Source organism: Strix aluco, chromosome 4 (genome assembly GCF_031877795.1).
Source record: "Strix aluco isolate bStrAlu1 chromosome 4, bStrAlu1.hap1, whole genome shotgun sequence".
In the NCBI taxonomy this organism is placed as follows: domain Eukaryota; kingdom Metazoa; phylum Chordata; class Aves; order Strigiformes; family Strigidae; genus Strix; species Strix aluco.
Window position 1 is genome coordinate 56704237 of NC_133934.1, and position 20832 is coordinate 56725068.

The 20832-nt window shown below is 39.4% G+C and overlaps 1 protein-coding gene across 12 annotated transcripts in view; it reads right to left on the reverse strand.

Moving 5' to 3' along the window:
• MANBA (mannosidase beta) overlaps nt 1-20832 on the reverse strand; it is a 72811-nt gene that overhangs the window by 38045 nt on the left and 13934 nt on the right. For all 12 annotated transcript variants that reach the window (XR_012623150.1, XR_012623149.1, XM_074823187.1 and 9 more), the window contains 6 exons: nt 14685-14779; nt 14084-14189; nt 12005-12175; nt 9268-9391; nt 6663-6838; nt 2345-2455 (listed from right to left, as the gene is read on the reverse strand). Coding sequence is in view for 10 of the 12 variants with exons in the window: in XM_074823187.1 (XP_074679288.1) it covers nt 2345-2455; nt 6663-6838; nt 9268-9391; nt 12005-12175; nt 14084-14189; nt 14685-14779 (783 nt within the window). In the remaining 2 variants the exon portion in view is untranslated. The remainder of the gene's footprint in view (nt 1-2344; nt 2456-6662; nt 6839-9267; nt 9392-12004; nt 12176-14083; nt 14190-14684; nt 14780-20832) is intronic.

The following is a 20832-nucleotide window of genomic DNA, read 5'->3' on the forward strand; positions in this document are numbered from 1 at the left end:
CTATTTGTCGTGGTTCAACCCCAGACAGCAGCTAAGCACGCAGCCATTTGATCACTCCTCCCCCCCACTGCCCTGATGGGATGGGGGAAGAAGTGGAAAAAAGTAAAATTTATGGGTTGAGATAAGAACAGTTTAACAACTGAAAATATAATAATAGTAATGAAAAGGAAAACAAAGAAAAAAGACCGAGAAATCAAACCCAAGAGAAGACAAGTGATGCACAATGCAACTGCTCACCACCTGCTGACCAATGCTCAGTCAGTCCCTGAGCACAATCAGCCCCCCCAGCCAACTCCCCCCAGTTTATATACGGAGCATGACGTTCTATGGTATGGAATATCCCTTTGGCTAGTTCGGGTCAGCTGTCCTGGCCAGGCTCCCTCCCAGCTTCTTGTGCACCTGCTCGCTGGCAGAGCATGGCAAACTGAAAAGTCTTTGACTTAGCATAATCACTACTTAGCAACAACTAAAACATCAGTATGTTATCAACATTATTCTCATACTAAATCCAAAGCACAGCACTGTACCAGCTACTAGGAAGAAAATTAACTCTATCTCGGCCAAAACCAGGACACTAACCTGTCAGAAACCAGAGAGTAGTTCAAGCAAAGGGTAGCTGAATCTGACATATGACCAAGCTGGGTTTTCTCACATATACAGTTCTCACCCTTTAGTTTTCACCTGTCCAAAGTTATGTAGATACTCATATGGAGACAAATCACTTGTGAAATGTCTCACCCCTATTTTTTTTCTTTTTAAAAAGAGGCAGGGGGGGAGGAAATGTATTCCACCTGAATAGACGGACCACAGAACAACAGAACTGACAACAGAAAAACACCTTTCAGGAACATTTATCCCTGACTGTATCTCCTGAACTACTCAAAGTTCTTATTAAGCCATAAGTTCTGCTGACATGACAGCAAATTGTGCTAGAACATGAAAAAAATGCATATGAAGCCTTCTTCCACTTGTACAGCTCAGGGCAGGGTGGGGGGTGGAGGGGGCAGGGTGGGCGTCTGTCAGAATCCAAGACAGAGCTTCACAGAACACATGAAGGAAGACTAGAGTTTACGCTGTGAATCTGTAAAGGCTTCATACACTGCTTAATGTATAATGCTCACTATGTGGTGCATTTGCTTTTTTTCCCCTCTTTCCCCTTAAGAAGAAAAAAAGAAGAGGCTTCTGATTATCTTTTGTAGACCATGAATTCCCTATGATCATATGCCACAGGGTTCTATGAAATATCCTGACAAACTACCCAAGTGGAACCAATTAGTTTTCCTATCATTGTGCAGTTTTCACAAAGTACACAACAGAATTGTCCTTTTTACATGGTTTATACCCTACAACCAGTTTTTCCAAGCACAATATGCCATGTTTATTTGGTGTGGTTTTTTAACTCTTTTAAAAGTAAATTGCTAATAATAGCAAAGAATTATTCTTATGACTTCATAATCAAACTAAGGGCTAGCCCTATAAAGACTAGGACTCCAGAAGCTACTGTTTTTCATAGGATTTTTCACGTGCACAGATGTTACAGCAAATAGTAGTTTTACATGCCTGGTGACCACATTAGATTTTAGTGAAGCAATATACATCAGAACCACCTAATAAATGTGCAGTTTTACTTGGTTCTTTCCACATGTTCATGGCATAAGGAGCCTAGTCTAATTTGTATGACTTTTTTTTTTTTTCCGGTGGACAACTGAAAATTACCTCTTCTAGGCTTCTTAGTTAAAAAAACCCAGACAATTATATAGCCAGTGTGTTGCACGAACCCTTATGCAAATAATCCTTAAATATTACTTTTGTGGTCATATTTAAGATGTTGTCTCTTCTTAAACCTGCAGCACATCTATCACATTCTAATAAATGAATGTATGTATGTTAGCTTTTTAGGAATGTTTCTATCCCACAAATTTTTTAAAATTTGAATTAACAAGAAAAATCTCAGTAATCAACCTTCACATAATCTATAGAAATCTAAAGGGGTTTTTCAGTGCATGATACAAAAACATCAGCATGATATATCAAGTTCAAAAGTACTTTTTTTTGTAAGATAGAAAACTTAAGAAGCAAACATTCTTTTTCTTTCTGAGGTTTCCGACTAAGCATAAGCCATCTCTCAGTCTGAATGCAAGTAGAGGCATCCATACAAGCTAAGGCTACCAGAAAACAGGTAAACATACATTGTGACATTAAAAACTACCTTGTTTCTCATTAGCATTTTCACATGCATATTACAATCCAGCAAAATATTTAAGAGCTCTAGATACCTGCTATGCAGAGCAAATGTCCTAACAGTAGCACTGCAATACCAGCTGTATCAAGCTGAAGGGCTCACCTTTGAAGATTTCTCGATCTGGTATCCTGCCTCCATGATGAAAGTTGTTGTCATGTTGTATCCAGTTTGCTTTCCATGTCCATTTGGCCACCAAGCCTCCACTGTAGAACTCTTGAACATACAAGAGAGAAAGCCAGAGCAATATGTATAAAAAGAAGCATAACACACATGTAGGGGCTCAGATATCAAAGAACCATAGGATGGTTTGGGTTAGAAGTGACCTTAAAGATGATCTAGTTCCAACCCCCCTGCCATGGGCAGGGACACCTTCTACTAGACCAGGTTGCTCAAAGCCCCATCCAGCTTGGCCTTGAACACTTCCTGGGAGGGGGCAGCCACAACCTCTCTGGGCAACCTGTTCCAGTGTCTCACCACCCTCACAGTAAAGAATTTCTTCCTTAGATCTAATCTAAATCTACCCTCTTCCAGTTCAAAGCTGTTACCCCTCGTTCTATCACTGATAAAGAGTCCCTCCCCATCTTTCCTGTAGCCCCCCTGAAGTACTGGAAGGCTGCTATAAGGTCTCCCTAGAGCCTTCTCTTCTCCAGGCTGAACAGCCCCAACTCTATCAGCATGTCCTCACAGGGGAGGTGCTCCAGCCCCCTGATCATCTTCGTGGCCTTCTCTGGATCCGCTCGAGCAGGTCCATGTCCTTCTGATGTTGGGGGCCTCAGAGCTAGAAAAAGGACTCCAGGTAGGTTCTCATGATAGCAGAGTAGAGGAGGAGAATCCCCTCCCTTGACCTGCTGGCCACACTTCTCTTGATGCAGCCCAGGACACAGTTGGCTTTCTGGGCTGTGAGCACACATAGCTGGCTCATAGTCAGTTTTCCATCCACTGATATCCCCAAGTCCTTCTCCACAGGGCTGCTCTCCATCCACTCCTCACCCAGCCTGTATTTGTGCTTGGGATTGCCTTGACCCATGTGCAGGACCTTGCACTTGTTGAACTTCATGAGGTTTGCATGGACCCACCTCTCAAGTCTGTCCAGGTCCCTCTTGATGGCATCCCTTCCTTCCAGCGTGTTGACAGCACCACACAGAGCTTGGTGTTGTTGGCAAACTTGCTGAGGGTGCACTTGATCCCACTGTCCATGTCCCCAACAAAGATGTTAAACAGCACTGGTCCCAACATCAACCCCTGAGGAACACCACCTGTCATGCTCTCCACTTGGACATCGAGCTGTTGACTGCAACTCTTTGAGTGTGACCATTCAGCCAATTCCTTATCCACCAAGTGGTCCATCCATCAAATCTGTGTCTCTCCAATTTAGAGACAAGGATGTTGTGTGGAAGAGTGTCACATGCTTTGCACAAGTCCAGGTAGATGATGTCAGTTGCTCATCCCTTATCCCAATATCTTTGAATTACCACAAGCCTAATGAGTTTATGTGACTCACCTGAGCCATGGTAACTGGGATCTCTCCAGCTGCAGCTCTGAGGTGAAAATAATTTAAAGAGAAAGTATGATTTCTTCCACTGAAGTCCAGGCTATCACTTCATCTTGTGTGCATGCATGTGTGTGTGCTCATGACCTATTGCGGACACATCTAGCTGGTACCCCTTAGCCGAGGTACATTGACAGAATATTCCTCTAAAACTCAAATATCTGTGTCAGGAACAGAATCATTCACTAGCATCTGTATCATACCCCTCCTCTCACTGACCCTTTTACCTATTGCATACAACATTCAATATACAGAGGTGACACTTTTCAATTTTTACTTTGGTAATATGTGACCATACTGACTTTTTCACTTATGTCAAGCTTTTATGTCAAATTGTAAGTTTCATTCTTTCTTTTCAGTGTTTTCTGCTCTTTCTCTGTGCTTCCTAATCACATCATTAGTACTCCATAATTTTTACAAACATAAAAAAACTACTTCTAGGATGACAGAATGATTTAATTTTCTCATTTTTCTAGTCATAGAGTAGTATTTATATCTCCATTCCCGCAGCCTACTTCTGCTGCTCAATCCTATTGCCAACATTTGCCAGTTGAGTGCACAACACAAAAATCGTGGAAAGAAAGCAATAATGCATGCAACCAAACAATGGAGGGATCAGCACTGAATAGAGCCATGTAAGGAGTGCCTCAATCTTTTCAAATAAAATGAGGCCAGAGAGCAGCCCAACAATATGTTTTGCTGTAGCCATACTTGGACACAATCATGAACGTATCTACTAACAGTTCAGCTTCCCTGACACAGAATTATCATAACTGCTTGTGCAGAAGTACTAATCTCTGTGTTGCACGGATACAAATGGAAGCACAAAATCAGCGTGTGCCTCAACAACAAGGGAGTGTTCGCAGCCGCCTGGCATGGCTGGAGTGTCTCATTGGTCACTAATGATGTCATACCCATGCTCACCATTAGCTGATAAGCAAAATGCTGTCATGTTAGCAACACAGCACTCTGTGTGGCAATTGCAGGAAGACTGCTACACATCTCGGGTGATACACACCACTCAAACACCTACTGACTTTGCAACATAATAAGGCTCCGTTAGGCTTATCGATACATGAGAACATGTTGCAGAGCTTCTTGTAAAATGATGTGAATTCATGCAGCAAAGCCTTCTGTGTACAAAGAATAATAAAACACTGTTGCCTCTGCTCTGAAGGAAGTGCTTCCTCACAAACTTGCAGTTGTACTTCACTCACTAACAGATTTCTTCAGAGGTTGGGGGTGGGGCAATTAAATAAACCAAAATAATTTTTGAAGTTTCACATTGCAGTGCCTACTTAATGTAATCCCTGAAAAGGCTAAGCAGAGACTAATGACTGTTTTAAATGAAACTGGGTATGTGTAATTGCTCATGCAACTCACATGTCAGATAACAACAGTAACAAAAATCATATGTTTGTATGCTTTTATGCTTTCATGTCAAAATAAAACAAAGCACATAAGTATGCAAGTCACTGAGTGTGCACACTAGAACATAAATACCCTGCTTGCCTTTAATATATTCTTTTTTTCCACTCAAACAACTGACAAGAGAACTTGAGAATACACACATAATGCATTCAAACTGTGGAAACAAATGCAGAGTTACACAGCAACAGAGAAAATCAGTAGAGCCAGTAAAATATACAAAGGTTTGAGGGCAGACCCTCAAACGTTATTAACTGCCAGAATTGTCAGAAGCCCCAAATTCCTACTCACAGCACACTGCTCACCCACAAATCTAACTGTGCCCTGGGGCAGTGAAGCAGACAGCAGCTCCTGTTATGCTGTTGGTGCAATGGAGAACATCATCAGCTGCAGCAGCTGCTGCACCTGCCAGGGCTCCCACCCTGCCCACCGGCCTGGGCCTGCCGCTGTCAGGTTCAGTTCTGCACAGTCAGCTCTACAAGGGACCTGCTCACTGAGCAAGAAGCCAAGACAAAGCTCATGCTTCTTTTTACCACACTGGGCTCACTGCCTAATTAAAGACACCTACCTATTTGTCAACTAGAAAAGACACACTTATTTTCTTCATCTCTCAAGCCTATATAACTTTTCTTAATTACACCTGTGTGATAAAACTCAACAGTTTCTAAAAAAACACAATCAAAACAAATTCTATAGAAATAATGTTGGTGAATTAAGTCTGCCACTGGATAGTTTCCCAACACCCTCTGAAGGCAAGCAGACCAATTGTTTCCTCTTTCGTCACTGGGGCGTATACCAAATTCATCATTTTTCAACTGAGTTCTCTTCTCATTAGAGCATCCTTTACCTCTCTAAAATTCCTCCTGAGTTTTATCTACCCAAAGGACTACAAGCTAACAGAAGGAAGTACTACTCCACAAAATTTCCACCAACCTTACTACCAAACAAGTTCTTTATAAGGGCTCTTTTGCTTTTATTTACCTGAAAGAGTATTTACTGAGAGGTTTGAGGAATGTTTCCCCTCCTTCCTGGGAAAACCATGCACACTGTAGTATATTCTAGTCCCAATCAGTCCAGTAAACAATAGCGTGGGAGACAAGATACCTACTGCCAGTTAAGTGAAGTGACACAGGGTATCCAAAGTTTATCTACCTAAATAGCTAATTTAACAGTGACTGGTGTTGATGTGATCTTTTCGATTTGCAGTAAGGGAAAGTCTTTATCATCTTTTTGACACTGAGCCACATAGCCCCACAGACATAAATTTTTAGAGAGGAAAAGAATAATTCTCCTATCCTGTAAGGGGTACAGAACTCTTATTAAAGTCAGGAACGCAGCAAGAAAGGGGAGGGAGGCCTAAAACTGGTATGGAGGCAGAACGACACATTGGAAACCAGGGAAAACATTTTGCAGTTGGTTAGGGTTCCACACACACCTCCTTACCTTGTTGATGTTTACAAGCAGCACAATGCTGCCTTCTCCAGGCTGAAGCTTCACACTGAACGTTTGCTGCGTTTGCAATTTGGGAATGTTCACAGTCACAAGACCTGCAATTGGCTTGGAGCTGACTACATCAAAAATAGACTCAATTTCAAGACTCCACTGCTGAGCACTCTTTTCTAAGTGAAGGGGGAGAAAAAAACAGGAATTCAGGAATTGTATTTATATACCTATTAGTTAATATGATCTCTCATCAAGGAAACAATTCAAACACCTCACATTAAATGTAACAATTTTCAGGCTGTTTTTGAACCAGACCTACAAGGCTAATCTTCTTGCTTAGTGCATTTGATATCTGTGTTTACATTTGCTGACTCAGAATAGAACTACACAATATGATTTATGTTTTATAAATCTCTCTTTTTTTCATTTGAAAGCCATGCAGGTGCTTTTCAGAGTTCTGTACAAAAGTCAGAAATCATGTCACCAGTCACTTCATTAGGAAGGATTTTTTTCCCCACCAACTCCCACAGACATTATATTTGCTTTTAGTCAGCACTCGTATGAACACGGTACTCTTTGGGAAAGATCGTAATCACAAGGCAGTACAATCACTTTTGTCGATGAAACAAAAACAGTATTAACAGAAAACAAGCTGAATTCATCCCAGAGTCACTAAACAAAATGAATGGAGTTATGCTGGGGATGAATTGGGCCCATTGTGTCTAGACTTGATGAGCTGTATCTTTATGTCCCTTCTGCCACCGAAGTGTGGTGGAGGAAACAAGTTAATGACTTCCCTGAGATCTCTCTACAGTAACCTCAGACCGTCCTCTCCTTTACAGAGATTACTGAATAAGGCAAGCCAGGGTCAAGGGTACTCAAGATTCATGTGTAAACTTCCCATTAACTTCAGCAATTAAATTACCTATCTGTAAACACAGCCTGACTAATCCTATACTTCAAATATTACAGATGAACATCCAAGCAAAACCAAAGAAAACGGAAAACAAGGAAAACTAGAACTAAGACATATTTTGTATACACAAACTACTAATCACTTACTTTCTCTTTCCATGTATATATTCTAGCTCTTTCCTCCAGGAGAGAAAGAGAGCTCCCTCCAAGAGCAAAGAATTACATTCAGCCCTGTGTGATTTTCAGAGTCGTTTGTAGAATGAAGAGCAATGAATGTGTTCCCAATTTTATATTACACCCAGCATTACCCAGGGAAGACCAATTTTCAGCAATATTGAAGGGCTTCAAAAAACACACATCCCACAAGGGGCAGCCATTGCAGTAGTTCTTCCTCCCCTCCAAGGGCATATAGAAATTCCAGCCCACTCTTAACTGCATGAACTGTGGGGTCTAGATGCAGAAATCAGGAACAATGAATCATCGACAGACTCAGTGGTCAAAAAGCTATGACACCAAATCTGATGAGCAATATAACTGCAAAGGCCACTTGAATTCAAGTTGTTCATTTACTCTTTATTTTTCAAATGTTATTATGTTTGAATACTAATAAACTCTGACTCTGGTTCCAAACCACTCTGCTGAATGAAAGAGGTTTGCTCTCTCTTTTATCCAGAGAGGCAAGACTTTACCTACCAGAAGGTGGAGTTGTGGGAATGTGGGAGGGACCAGAAAAGATTTTTACTGTAGCTAAATTTTAGAGAGCACACAGACTCTGTGCTGGGGCTTTCCATGGAAATTCCAGTCACGTTAATTCTAGCTAAGACCTGCAGCTATTTCAGGAAGCTTTAAAAGCAGCCAGGGAGTGACGTCTTCCTCTTTTATTCATACACAACAACTCTATTCCCAAGGGCTGAAATTCAACCCAGTGCAGAGGACTCACGTGCTAGCCTTTACTCCACTGAAGACTGGGCTCAACAGGCAGTGAAAGAAAGCGTGCGGGTGGTCTACAATGGGGCATATTACCGTTTACAGAAAGTTTCAACAGAAAATTAACTACTTTTGCTCAGCTGCAATGATCTTCAGGACAAAGGAGATGAAAATCAGAGATCACGTCAGGGGAGGAAACCGGTTTGGTAAGTTAGGTAGCAGGAATGCAGGAGGCTATCCTCTCAAATTGCAGCCTCAACAAATTATCCTTGCATAGCACGACTGCTTTTCTCTCTCAGACTTCATGTTGTGCCCTGAAAACTCGGCGCTCTTGAAACTCTTCTCACTCTGCATTTGTCTTCCCAACACAAAACTAGACTCCCATAGCAGCTTTACCTTTGTTTGAAATGGAGGTGAGGCAAAAGTGAGACATATTTATTGGGAGTCTTGGTGAAAACACATGCCAATAAAAAAGAAAATTTTCAAAACAGAAGAACGGGGGCTAACCTCAGCTATACTATATATATTTCTGCAGTTATTCAGGGATCTTCAAGCAAAAAAAGATTCTGAATTCTAACATTTTTATTCACTATTGTTTGTACTGAAGGACTGTTTCAAGACCTAAAAGGGTGTGCTGTGGTAAGAACTATACAGAAAATCATAATAAAACAATAGCATCTTTCCTAAACTGACAGCTATTTAACAATAAAATTATTTGTATTCCAAAGGTGAAACAACAATAAACAGTAGCAACATGACTTACCAAAGAAAGAAGTCAAAGAAAAGTAAATCAGGTGATAATGGTTATAGGCCTCAATCCTAACATCTTTCCAGATTCCTTGAGTGGGAAAAGAAGGGCCCCAGTCCCAACTAAATGAACATTGCTCCTAGAATACAGAATGATTATGTTACAATTGCCTATTTTTCACACATATCTAGAAATAAAATATTGCCATGCACTGAAAGAATTTTTCAATAAATTTCAATAAAACCAGAAAAGGCTACAGTATTTTTCCTCTTATTTCTTGTCCAGAACTCTGCTGCTACTCTGCTGTTACCATATTTATATAATATATTATATAAAAAATACAGTTTTGTATTAAACATCCATGTATAGCAAAATTTTATAGTAGTGAGAGAAAAACTCTACCTAGTCCATCACTTAAAAAAAACACAGTGAAGATCAAAAAACCAAGCCAGCAAGTTACTCTCAATTCAGCTCTGAATTATCTTAGTTTGTAATGTCAGTATTTAATTGTATACCTAAAAGACAAAGTAAGCAGAAAATTACAAATGTTAAAGTATTCTAAAAGAACAGTATTAGATTAAAAATTGTGAGTATAGCTGAAATACCTTATCCCCTATTTTTTGTTGTAACACCCCAGATTAGTACAAGGAAAGAGATGCATATGTCTGGTGCATTTGTGTAGTTCAGTCATGTTCGCTGTTTCTCCCCTTTTTATGGTTCTCTTATACAAAAACAAAGGGAACAAAAACATGGTTGAGAAATAGCTTAGTTCTGGTTCTAACATCAGAATAACCGTCAGAATTATAAAATGCTGGTCAGGCAGAGAAGTACCTACACTACTTTCCATTTAGTTGTTTTCAAACCTGGTCAGACCTCTAGCTAACAAATCCCTTGAAGACATCTATTCAGCCGCCCTCCAAGCTTCACACAGCCCCAGCCCCCAAAGCAAATACAATAGATCTCCTTAAAGTCTTGTACAGTGACCTACAGTTCTAAATTTAGAGACTAATAACTTACAGCCGAGGCATACTAATTTTGGCAAACCACATTGCACAAGTCTAGCCTATCCCTGGCATTGCTGGAGTCAGCCTGCCTGCCTATCAAGTTGCAAAAGTGCCTTCCAGGAAGCAAGCACTGTACCTATTTCAAGTGTAAAAACAGGGACAACACATTCTTAGAAAACGAGTCAGATTGAAAGTAATTTTCCCTTCATAAAAAATAAACAAATGAATCACTGACAGATTGTCAGGTTTCATTAATAATATTGCAGAGACCGCTATCAGAAGAACAATATGCTTGTATCGCTGAAGTACATTACCAGTGAAACGCCTGCGTTTTGCCACAAATTCCTATTAAGATTTAGATGTGTTTACTGCACTTAATACTGAAACTTAAATGTGTAAACAGCTCTCCATTACTTTAAGATGATAAGCAGCCAACTTACTTTAGCAATGTCCTAGTATGTTTGTTCACTTTTAAATGTGACATTGCTGCTGTTGTTGCCATATACTTGGAACTAAAAATGTTTCTGAAAATGTCTGGAGCAGCTTCCAAGTACAGTCAAACAACTCCTTTGAGGAAAAGTACTAAAGTACTTTCTTACAGATTTAAAGGTATAGTTCAGTAAAGCATAAAATCATCCCTGGCCATTTTTGCGCTATAAATAAGTCTACAGCTGTTTAAGTGCCTTCTTCCTTCCAAGCTCCTCCATGCACTGATTTCTAAGAAACACATTGGACTCAGAAGAATTAATCTACTTTCTAAAATGCAGTAAAAATAAAAGTAGCAGCAAGTAGTAATAAAGACAACTTAATCCTGAAGGATTTTCCCAGGACAATGGGAAATGGAGAGATGGACTCCATTCCATTAACAAATTTTAAAGGAAATCACATCCAGGTTTAGATTAACAGGATTCCAGTAATTTTTTTGAGGAGAGTCTAAAAGGACTTTATTGAAAAGATTAAAAATTATTATCAAGAATGGGATTTAAGTGGAGACAAACATGCAAAGCACCTATAAAAGATAAATTCCAAAATAAGATCACCTAGCCATTGTCCCTAGCTGCTGCAAAGCTATCAGAAATATATGAGATGCTAGTCAAATGATAGTTTGCCTTGAGTAAGTTTTAACAGCAGTGAAGCTACGTCTTAAATCAGAGTTTCTGAGCTTCATCCATTGTATATTACATTGTTGTTTTCACTGAATATGTACTAAGTCACACTTCACAACACCGTAATAAGATGAGAACAGGTCCTCTGTTAGACACCACTTCTTGGGACATGCCAGACCTGCCCAGTATAAATAGCACAGCACATGAGCAATAGCAAACACAAAGCTGCTTGAATGAGATTTTTACAGCCTTGGCCTTGGCAATATACACTGCAACAGTGAACTCTATCGTCAGCATACATTGCTAAATCCACCCAGTGGATCAAAACGTAACGATTACACATTTCACAGTGCTATCCTGCTCTCTTAGCAGCAAGTCTCCTTGCTGACTCCTTGATGAAAACAGCCTTTTAAACATTCTTATCACCTAGATATGAAGCCTGGCCTTCTTATGCCTCTTGTATTATCAACATGCTAGATTTCAGGTTTCGGGGCGGGGGGGGACAGGAGAAGGAAGCTGCAATGCAAAATATGCCCTACTTATAAAATGACATTGCAGGTTTCAGAATACATCTGTAAGGACAGCACGTGGTGCCTTCCTCTTTCCAAGCCTGAAGCCAGAGACAGACAATTCTGCTCCTACCTTCCTGATGAAATTAGCATGACACTCTCCTTTCTGCACAGGTGGAGGGCACGCCGGGGGGATGCTGTATGCTTTGTGACATCTGCTCTGCTCTGCTGCATATGAAACGGCTGATAAGAAACGGACTTCAACAAAATTGACCTCCTTGATCACGCTGGTAATATCAAAGCTCTAGGTCAAGAAAACAGAACAAAATCATTACAGCAGTGACATTTATTTATGAGATTTATAATCACTGTTACATTGGGATTTTAATACCATACATGTATTATTCAAAGGCATTTGAACTACAGTCTCAATGGGCTCTGGTTTTGAAGGAAAATAAAAGCTACTTCTTAAGCTGAAAAAAGAAAATACACAGTAACATTCCAGATACAATGAGATGTTTCTGGGCTTTCCCCATACTGAGCCCCCACAGCAGGCTGCAGCACTCTGCCTGCACACAAAAATGCTTGAAGGATAAGGACAGCAAGAGAATCTTTACCCTCCTTCCCCACTCAGAACTCATCTGCATCTTTAGAAAGATACCTTGTTCCAACTCAGAAAGCTGGTCTATACAGGGGTCCTTCCAACTCACACTGTGCTGCCAACTTATCTACCGCAAAGCACTGAGCTGCCTTTTGCATGAACACTGCAAAACTGTATTTCATGCCACCTGCACCCCTATCCCAAAAATGTACAAATACACATTCTGTGCCAGCACTAAATAAAGCATTTGGGGGCTTCCTCACTGGCTCACAAAATCCCCCTCAGAGTGGCTGGATAGAAGGATAAATGTTCGGTTTCAGAATTATCCTGTGCTATCAAGATAATATGGTTCCAATGGCTAATACCCATTCCTTCTTCACAGTGTTCGTTTGTGACAAGCCAAGTCTTGGCCATTTTTTCCAACTTACAAGCAGCCCAGCTAGCATCACTTATGTCTGTAGTGTTCCATCCCCCATACAGAGCCTTCAGAGAGTCCTTCCTGCAGATATAGTTGTCATGTGGAACAGGTGAACAAAGCAGAAGTCTGGGTCACAGTAATCCTAGACTCAATCTAATAGAGTTCACTCTGGTTTTACAATGAAGGACATTTCATGAACTGTTACAGTCTGAGACAGAATGAACTTGCAGAAGTCAGGGCAAAATAATATCACTTCCCAGTTCTACAGAGCCTGCTACTGGCAATCCTTTAGATACTCTCCAAATAGTAAATAATTACAATTTCATAAAAGCTCTATAAAATGTCTTATTTTACAGATGGTGACACTAAGTCACAGAGAAACTAAGTGATTTGTCCCAGGTCACATAGACCAAGGTGGCAAAATCTAGCTCTCATGTCTCAGGCCAATACCTCTGCAATAAAACCTGCCAGAATGGTAAACACCGAGATATAAATATGCCAGATTTCCTTAATAATTTAGTTATTCTACTAACATTCTTCCTTTAACTTTTCCTTTTTTGATTCTTTTAAGAGAAAATTAAAGATTTTCCCTTATGCTAGTACCAGAATAATTTTATAGTTTAAAGCTATAAAATTAGTTTGAATGTTTTGCCACTCTCAAGATCATTCCATGATGAGTACTCTCATCCTGACATAGGCTAAGTCCAAAAACACAAGACAATGTTATCAAAAGCCCAACATTAAAAATAAAACCCCCTGTATTAAAAAACGCATGGAAATACTTGCAAAGGCTTTGCAACACGTACATTTTCATTTCAGTGTTCACATGTAAACCATTCTAATACCAATTAGTAAGCAGATTTGCAGCTAATAGATTTAAGCTTACATTTTCTTGGAGCTGTGACAGATCCCAAGAAGCAAGACTTACATTATTAGCTGAACTGATCCTCTTGCATGGGTCCACTCATTTAGAACAAGACACGTTCACCTCTAGATCTGACCCCTCTGCTACTGAAAAGGTAAGTACACTTCTCTTTCTAACAGTTATCTGATTACACATGTAGTCCTCAGGTCAACACTTTCTACGCTCAAGGACCTATTTTTATGTGTATTTGAATGCACTGAAAGTGCTCAGCACAAAAGGGCTTTGAAGAAAAAACAGAAGCATCTTCAGAACAAAACACAGTACTTACATATCTGTTGAACATGTTGTCTGTTCTCCCAAGAGTGATATTGTTGATCAGGATCTGTGCTACTGTATCTACTCCCTCAAAAACCAAATTCACTTTCTGCCATTTTCTACAGAAGATAAGATATGAATAAAAAACTGTTAGAATACCTAGAGTTAACAACACACAGGAGGGAGACAAATACAAAAGCGTATGTCACCATTATCTTTAGTGGCAGTTGTATCAAGTACCTCCAAAAATGTTTGACTTAGTGTGGTTACATTATAGCTTTAAATAGTCAAATTAAGATGACAGCTGAAGTGGCTCAAGTCTGCAACACACCATGTTCACATACCCACCATATATCAGATGGGCTAGCTTCCAATTAGCCTAAGTATTTTCCTTCCTTAGTTGGCAATTCATAAGTAACTTTTAACAATTAAAAAAAAATAGAAAAAAGCAACTACTGAAGTGTTCTTTAGCAACAACTTTGCAGCTGCACATTATTGCATAATTTGCTTTATTAGATACAAAAGTATTAAGCAGATTATGAACTGATGGATTAACTAGCAATTCTGCATGAAAGATGGCACAGAACTATTTTAAACATATCTTTGCTGCATACCTGTCATCAAAACGAGTTTTGAATGTCCTGCTGTAAGTCCAGTTATCCAGTGAGATCCATCTATACGTCACATCATTAAATCTATAGTATGGATCCTAATAACAGACCAACAAAAAGAAAATTACAAGACTTATTTAGTAAAGGTGTTACTACATGAAATGCATCATAATATCCGTTAGATGAGCACTTCTTATTTCAGACAGTCTGCAAATGCAAAATCCACCTTATTTAGTTGGTCCTAATATTCCCTTTCACCTTTGAAATAATACATGAAAGCAAAGCTTTGCTAATATTTGACTTTACTTATATAGGTCAAATCCTGTTTGCTATAATCATTCATCCTCAAACTAGAGGGAGCAGGATTTGTTTTTACATAAGAAATGACTGGACTGGAAATGAAAAAAAAAAAAATCAAGACAGCTTGTGACTTAATGAGAGGAACAGAAACATGATCACTCTCATAATGATGGAGAAAGTAAGACTAATAGGATTTTAAGAGGCAAAGAAACAGCATTTTAGGCCTCTAGGGACAGCAGTGAACAAATCTCTACAGTTTAAAATAATTGCAAATACTCCAGTTGTTTCTTGTCAACTAGTCTTGATGTGGTAAGGCTAAGTGAAGTTGTTATATTTGGAAGGAGGGAGAACAAGAAGAATGAGAAGCAACAGAGTTTGGTTTGTTGCATAAAATTAAACTACTACTTTTGAGAATAATGCTGCATTTATACCGAATGTGTTCTTTTCCCTTTAGTCACACTACCCAGGAAAGAATAAAGGCACAGCTGGTCTCAGCTATGTCCTCAACCTTTCTGGCTTCATGCTGTATTTATTACCTTATGGTGGGTCACAACATTCCTCACCTAGGCTGAAGGAATCAGTTATGTGGAGCTGACAACCCACTGCCTTGCACCTCATACAAAGGCAGCAGAAAGGTACAGTGTTACATCCCTATGTCAGACAGTTCAGAGCGCAGGTATCTGGGTCAGTGACTGACAGCTCAGTTCAATCCTCTTCAAGCAGCTGCACAGCTGAACTGCTTTCCGAAAACAAAGACCAATCTCTTCTGGACTACATGACTCAAACCCAGCTAAGAGAGAGCATAGCTGCATTAAGGTTCCCTTTGGTACAAGTCTTCTACAGTACCTGCACAGCTAAGTATCTGCCCTGAATATCCAGATTCACACTGAAGAAAATCTGCCCAGCTTTTTTTTTTTTCCTTCTTGCTGAAGCTCAATTTTTCTCCCCATTTCAGGAGTCAGGGTAGATACTAATGACACTTTTGGATTTGAAATCTTCTGAAAAACATTGTTTCATATCTTGTATTTGTTTTACAACTAACAGGGTCAGGTTCTGTAGTATAAACACAAACCTATTTACATAGCAGAGCAAATTTGTAACACCTAAGTGACTGTCCTTAACAGCATGATCTCTTCTGGAATCCCACAGCAACATAAACATCATTCCTTGAGCCCACACTGAGGGAAAGTTGTTGCCTTGCCTCTACATGCTATGCTTGATCAATCAAATTTCTTACTACAAGGCAGTAAGAGTCAAGAAGGAAAGGTCTTGTTACCTCAGTAAAACTGTGACCTTTGTATTGCTAATGCAGTGTATTCTCTAAAAGTTAAGTCATCATGAGCTTATCAAAACAACTACTGAATTTTAAGATATCCATACCATTAGTTTTGTATGCAAAATGTTTGGGGAATTTATCTTAGACTTTTATTAAGATGCAAAATTTAAGGCTAATAAATGCATATTAAAATGCAAAATTTAGGCTCATAACAGAAATTCCATTAAGATTACTGTATTGAGACAACGAAAGGCAAACGTCAAATGTCAGAGATCATGAAAACCCACAATATGCCCTTAGAAAGCACATTTTTAACAATTGTCTAGCTTTAACATTATTTACTATTTTATTTTAGGTTACGCTTTGGAAAACGTGCATGTTAAATTTCAACCATTGCTACTTGTATGTGTGAAATATTCAAGTTGTAAATGCACTAACGACAGCAGACTGTAAAGACAAAACCAATTTGGTTAGTGGTCAAACAATCCACATAAGCACCTCAGCAAAGATCAAGACCCTGCATAGAAGAAACCTGCACTGTTTCTCCACAAAAGCATGGATATTAAGATGTTAATGAAGAAGGACCTGACCTCTGAAGTACACAAAACTGGTTGTCTATCAGCAGAGAGAAATGTAGGAATGTTTCATCAGAGGCAGAAATTGCATCATCAGATGGGCTCTTACAGCAGTTTACAAACAGAGCTGCTTGTTTAAATCTCAGAGCATACTGCAGATCCTTTTTCCTGAAGGGGCTTTCTTCTGTATTAGTCTAAAGCCTTCAAACTTCAAGAAATGCACTGACTGCTAAAATATGTGTCACAGAAGGTGCTAATTAGCCCTTTGTGACTCGCAGGAATACTGTTTCTTCTTTACAGGCATCCACCTTTTTAGACGGGAAGCTCCTAGTTCTGTGTACCTTTATATAAAAGTTAGCAGCTTATTGATATGATTGCTACATAACTAGTAAAACAGCTTATATATCACACAGAAAAGCTGTTAAATGCTAATACTGGTTAGTCATTTTAAGCATGACAAATGTTGCTTGTCGTAAAATCAGTCATGTGGCAATATTCAAGCAATGCTTTTAAGCCAATTCTCAAGGTTCAGGAAAAATGCATGACCACAACAGAGTCCTGTAAGAAAGGAAAATTGCTTCTCCAATACACTTGTGAGATTATTGACTTTTTCATTATTAAATGCAGCTGTTTTCAGTGCTGGAAGATGTACCTATAGAACTCAAATGGTTTGGATTTATCTGAAACAGAATTTCATCCCACATTAAATCAGCTCACATTAAAATTAAAGGTTTATTTCAGAAAACTGGATGAAAAAAGGGCAAATTTAAGACTCTTAAGGGTACTGGGAGAATTTGAAAGATGGTAGGAAATAGACTGCACATGTATTAAATATCTTCATATTAATTAGCCCAACATGTTCCTGGAAGGAAGTCGTAGAGGGGCGGAGTCAACTACAGCTATTTTCAGATCCCACCAAACATGACAGCCTTGCATTGTCCCGCTCCCTGCAATCTGGGGGAAAATTCTGAACCACTCAAGCTCCCTGCCTGTTAGTTCTCTGCTCCCAACTTCAATGCTATAAACAAGCAAATCACCTGCTAAGAGGTAAAAAGCCCTGCTACAGAGCATCAAAAGAAAGCAATTTCCAGTTCGGGTAACAGGACATCAGCAGGACTTCAAAAGCACTGGCAGCACTCAAGTGAAGGCACTGCCAAGCGGCTAGATGGAAAGTCCTCCCTGCAATGATTTTAAGGGGATATTGAACACCTACAGTCACATAAGCCAAGAGCTTCTCCTGTTAAGCGGGAAACGGGTGAGACATGAACACATGAGAAGTGTGGGCTCAAAGCCCAGGTGAGTGAGCAGTGCCAGGCACACCCCGGCCCCATGAAGGGCCAGCTTCAGGACCGTGCAGGACCGGGGGTCCAGGGGAGCACGGCGCGAACACCTGAGTGACACTAGACAGAGTCAGCTGGATCCAGGCGGAAGATCAGCCTGTAACAAAATGAAATGTAATAAAGGGAACAAAAACCAGGTTCCTTTGCCTTACCTACTTTTGTTATGATGTAATTTGAAACTGCCTTGCATGGTCTTCTCCCATAAATCAATTCTGCTGATATTTTATGATGTATGCCATAATAAAATCCTGCTCATGTAACAGATGACCAAAATAAAACTTGCAAGTGATGTTTCATGATTTACAGTTTAATGATTTTGCTGTTGCCAACTTCAGACTGGAAGCTAAATAGTTAAGATACTTATCTATATCCGTGCACTCCTTGATATCTCAAAGGATAGCAATCAGGACATTTATACAATTTTTGGCAAGCCCAGTTTCACATATTTACATCTTGAAGTCAAGCTGAACTAACAGTAGTGATGAACGGATCATATTCTTGGAACATGAGTGTTAGAGGTTCATCCTAAAATGATTCATTTTCAGTAGTTACTCTAACAGAGCAGTAAACTGAATGACACCTTATGCTCAAGATGTGTTACAGCTGAACACTGAGCCAAATACTACTAAAGAGTTAATTAACAAGATATTAATACCCATTGCTTGATATTCTTTGAATACTCTGCTGTATTTAACAGGCTACTATAACTTTTATCTATTTTAACTTCACAAGCTTTTGGAAGATAAACTTGAGTGATCTTTAATATTAATCCTAAATTTCACTAAGGCTTTTGAACACTTCCACATATGTTCATGTAACTCAGCAGAGCACGTATGTTTTAAGGGAAAATAATATATTTCTATTAATCAACTACTTCATCAATGAATGCCATTTAACCTGTTAGAACCATACAATACCCACTGCAGTTGTTAACTGGCTTGCTCTGAAAAATCTAAGTTGCAATCAAGTATCAGAAATATGCAACAGCATATTTTATAGAAATGCAGAACAAGCTACAAAAAATACACCCTACTTTGCAGAACTACCGAAATATCATTTGAGATACATAAGCTTCCGCCTCTTCTAATATATTTTAATATCCAAGTATGACCAAGGCCACTGTAACCTTCTGTGTCAAGTGCATGCCCTTGTTCTATAACAGGGCAGAAACTGCAGTGTTATCCAGCCCCTATATTAGCATCACAGTTGCAAACCCCCCATAATAGTTCTTTACAAATCAAAGTGACAGCTAGTAAGACAAAACAGCCTTTCTGTATAAATGCAAACGGCTGGCAGATGAGAAAATCCAGCTACAATAGCCATATTCATCAGATCTGAAATTTTATAGGAGTCACCTGCCAGCAGAAATGGCATCACGCAGTACTTGGACAGTACATGCTAGAGGATGACTATGTCTAGCACAAAGATTTAATGTACGAGTTACCTGCTGATACATGTTGCTTATCAGAACTATGCCTGAAAGAAAATACTACACTGACGTTAGTTAAGAACTAAATCTCCAGACAAAACAGTTTCTGCAAATCTTTTTCCAGAGATGTAGGGTTAGTAATAGATTCACTGCAAGTCTGTAAAATGTTTGTGCTTATGCCCGAGCGTTGCACTAATTTCATTCAAGTGACAGTTACCCTTGTTTCTGTGCATTTCTCATGTCTTTTTTAAATTTTACACGTAAATAGTAGTAAGAGCTACAGAGTCCTACTGTCATGTTATTAAAACAACCCAGCTGAACACATACTCTAGTGCTATCTCCTGCCCTTATAGCTTTCATCATCGTTAATCCAGCATTTGAACTACTCTGGTTGAACATGGAAGAAAATAATACGTGCATTTGGTGCATTCAGAATGATGTGTTCATCCAATGTATATTTTATAAGCCAAAGAGTAAAGACATCTCTAGAATGAATCCTAAGAGGATCCAAAGATGAGTAATGAACCCTCAGTGTCAGAGAGATGTCTGTCAATTCAAATGTATGGCCTGCACGGCAGATTAAAGTAAGGCTACAGACATGCAATCAGTTAGAGCATCCCTAGGCAAAAATACTTTGTGCATCGAGCTAAATTTGAAGTGAACCACGTACTGATAAATAAGTTGCTTGCAGCCTACTCTTGCCATCTAATCCATATTTTGCAGGCTTAATATCCAGCAGCTTATTCTTGCTGCCCTCCTCCTCCTCATTTGTGAGATGCCCACTAAGCTACATTGTTGGAGTAGGCCCTCCCAAGTTTTGTTTTAAATTTCTGTTTTGGGTGCTAACCCATGAAAAATTCCCAAGGATACGGAAGCAAAGGATGCAGTGCTATTTGCCATTTGCAAATCACACAGAAAAACGGCGCATAGATTTCACTACGTTGCTGAACATATGGGTCTTGCTATCCAGAATAATTTAGTTCCCACTAGCTTTATTCTCCTATTTCCTGGTGCAGCTTTTCAGACCAGTCTCCACTTTTGATTACAAGCAGTGAGCTTTTGGATTGCTGGTCTAGTGACATTTTTGGTAGGATGAATAGAAATCCTATACCCCATGGCAAAGAGCAAAAGGAGCAAATGAAAAAAATACTCAAGACCAATGCTTTTGTATTTAGGCAACTATAAAAAAACCTCCTAAATTCTACACTTGACACAAACACAAAAAGGGCTG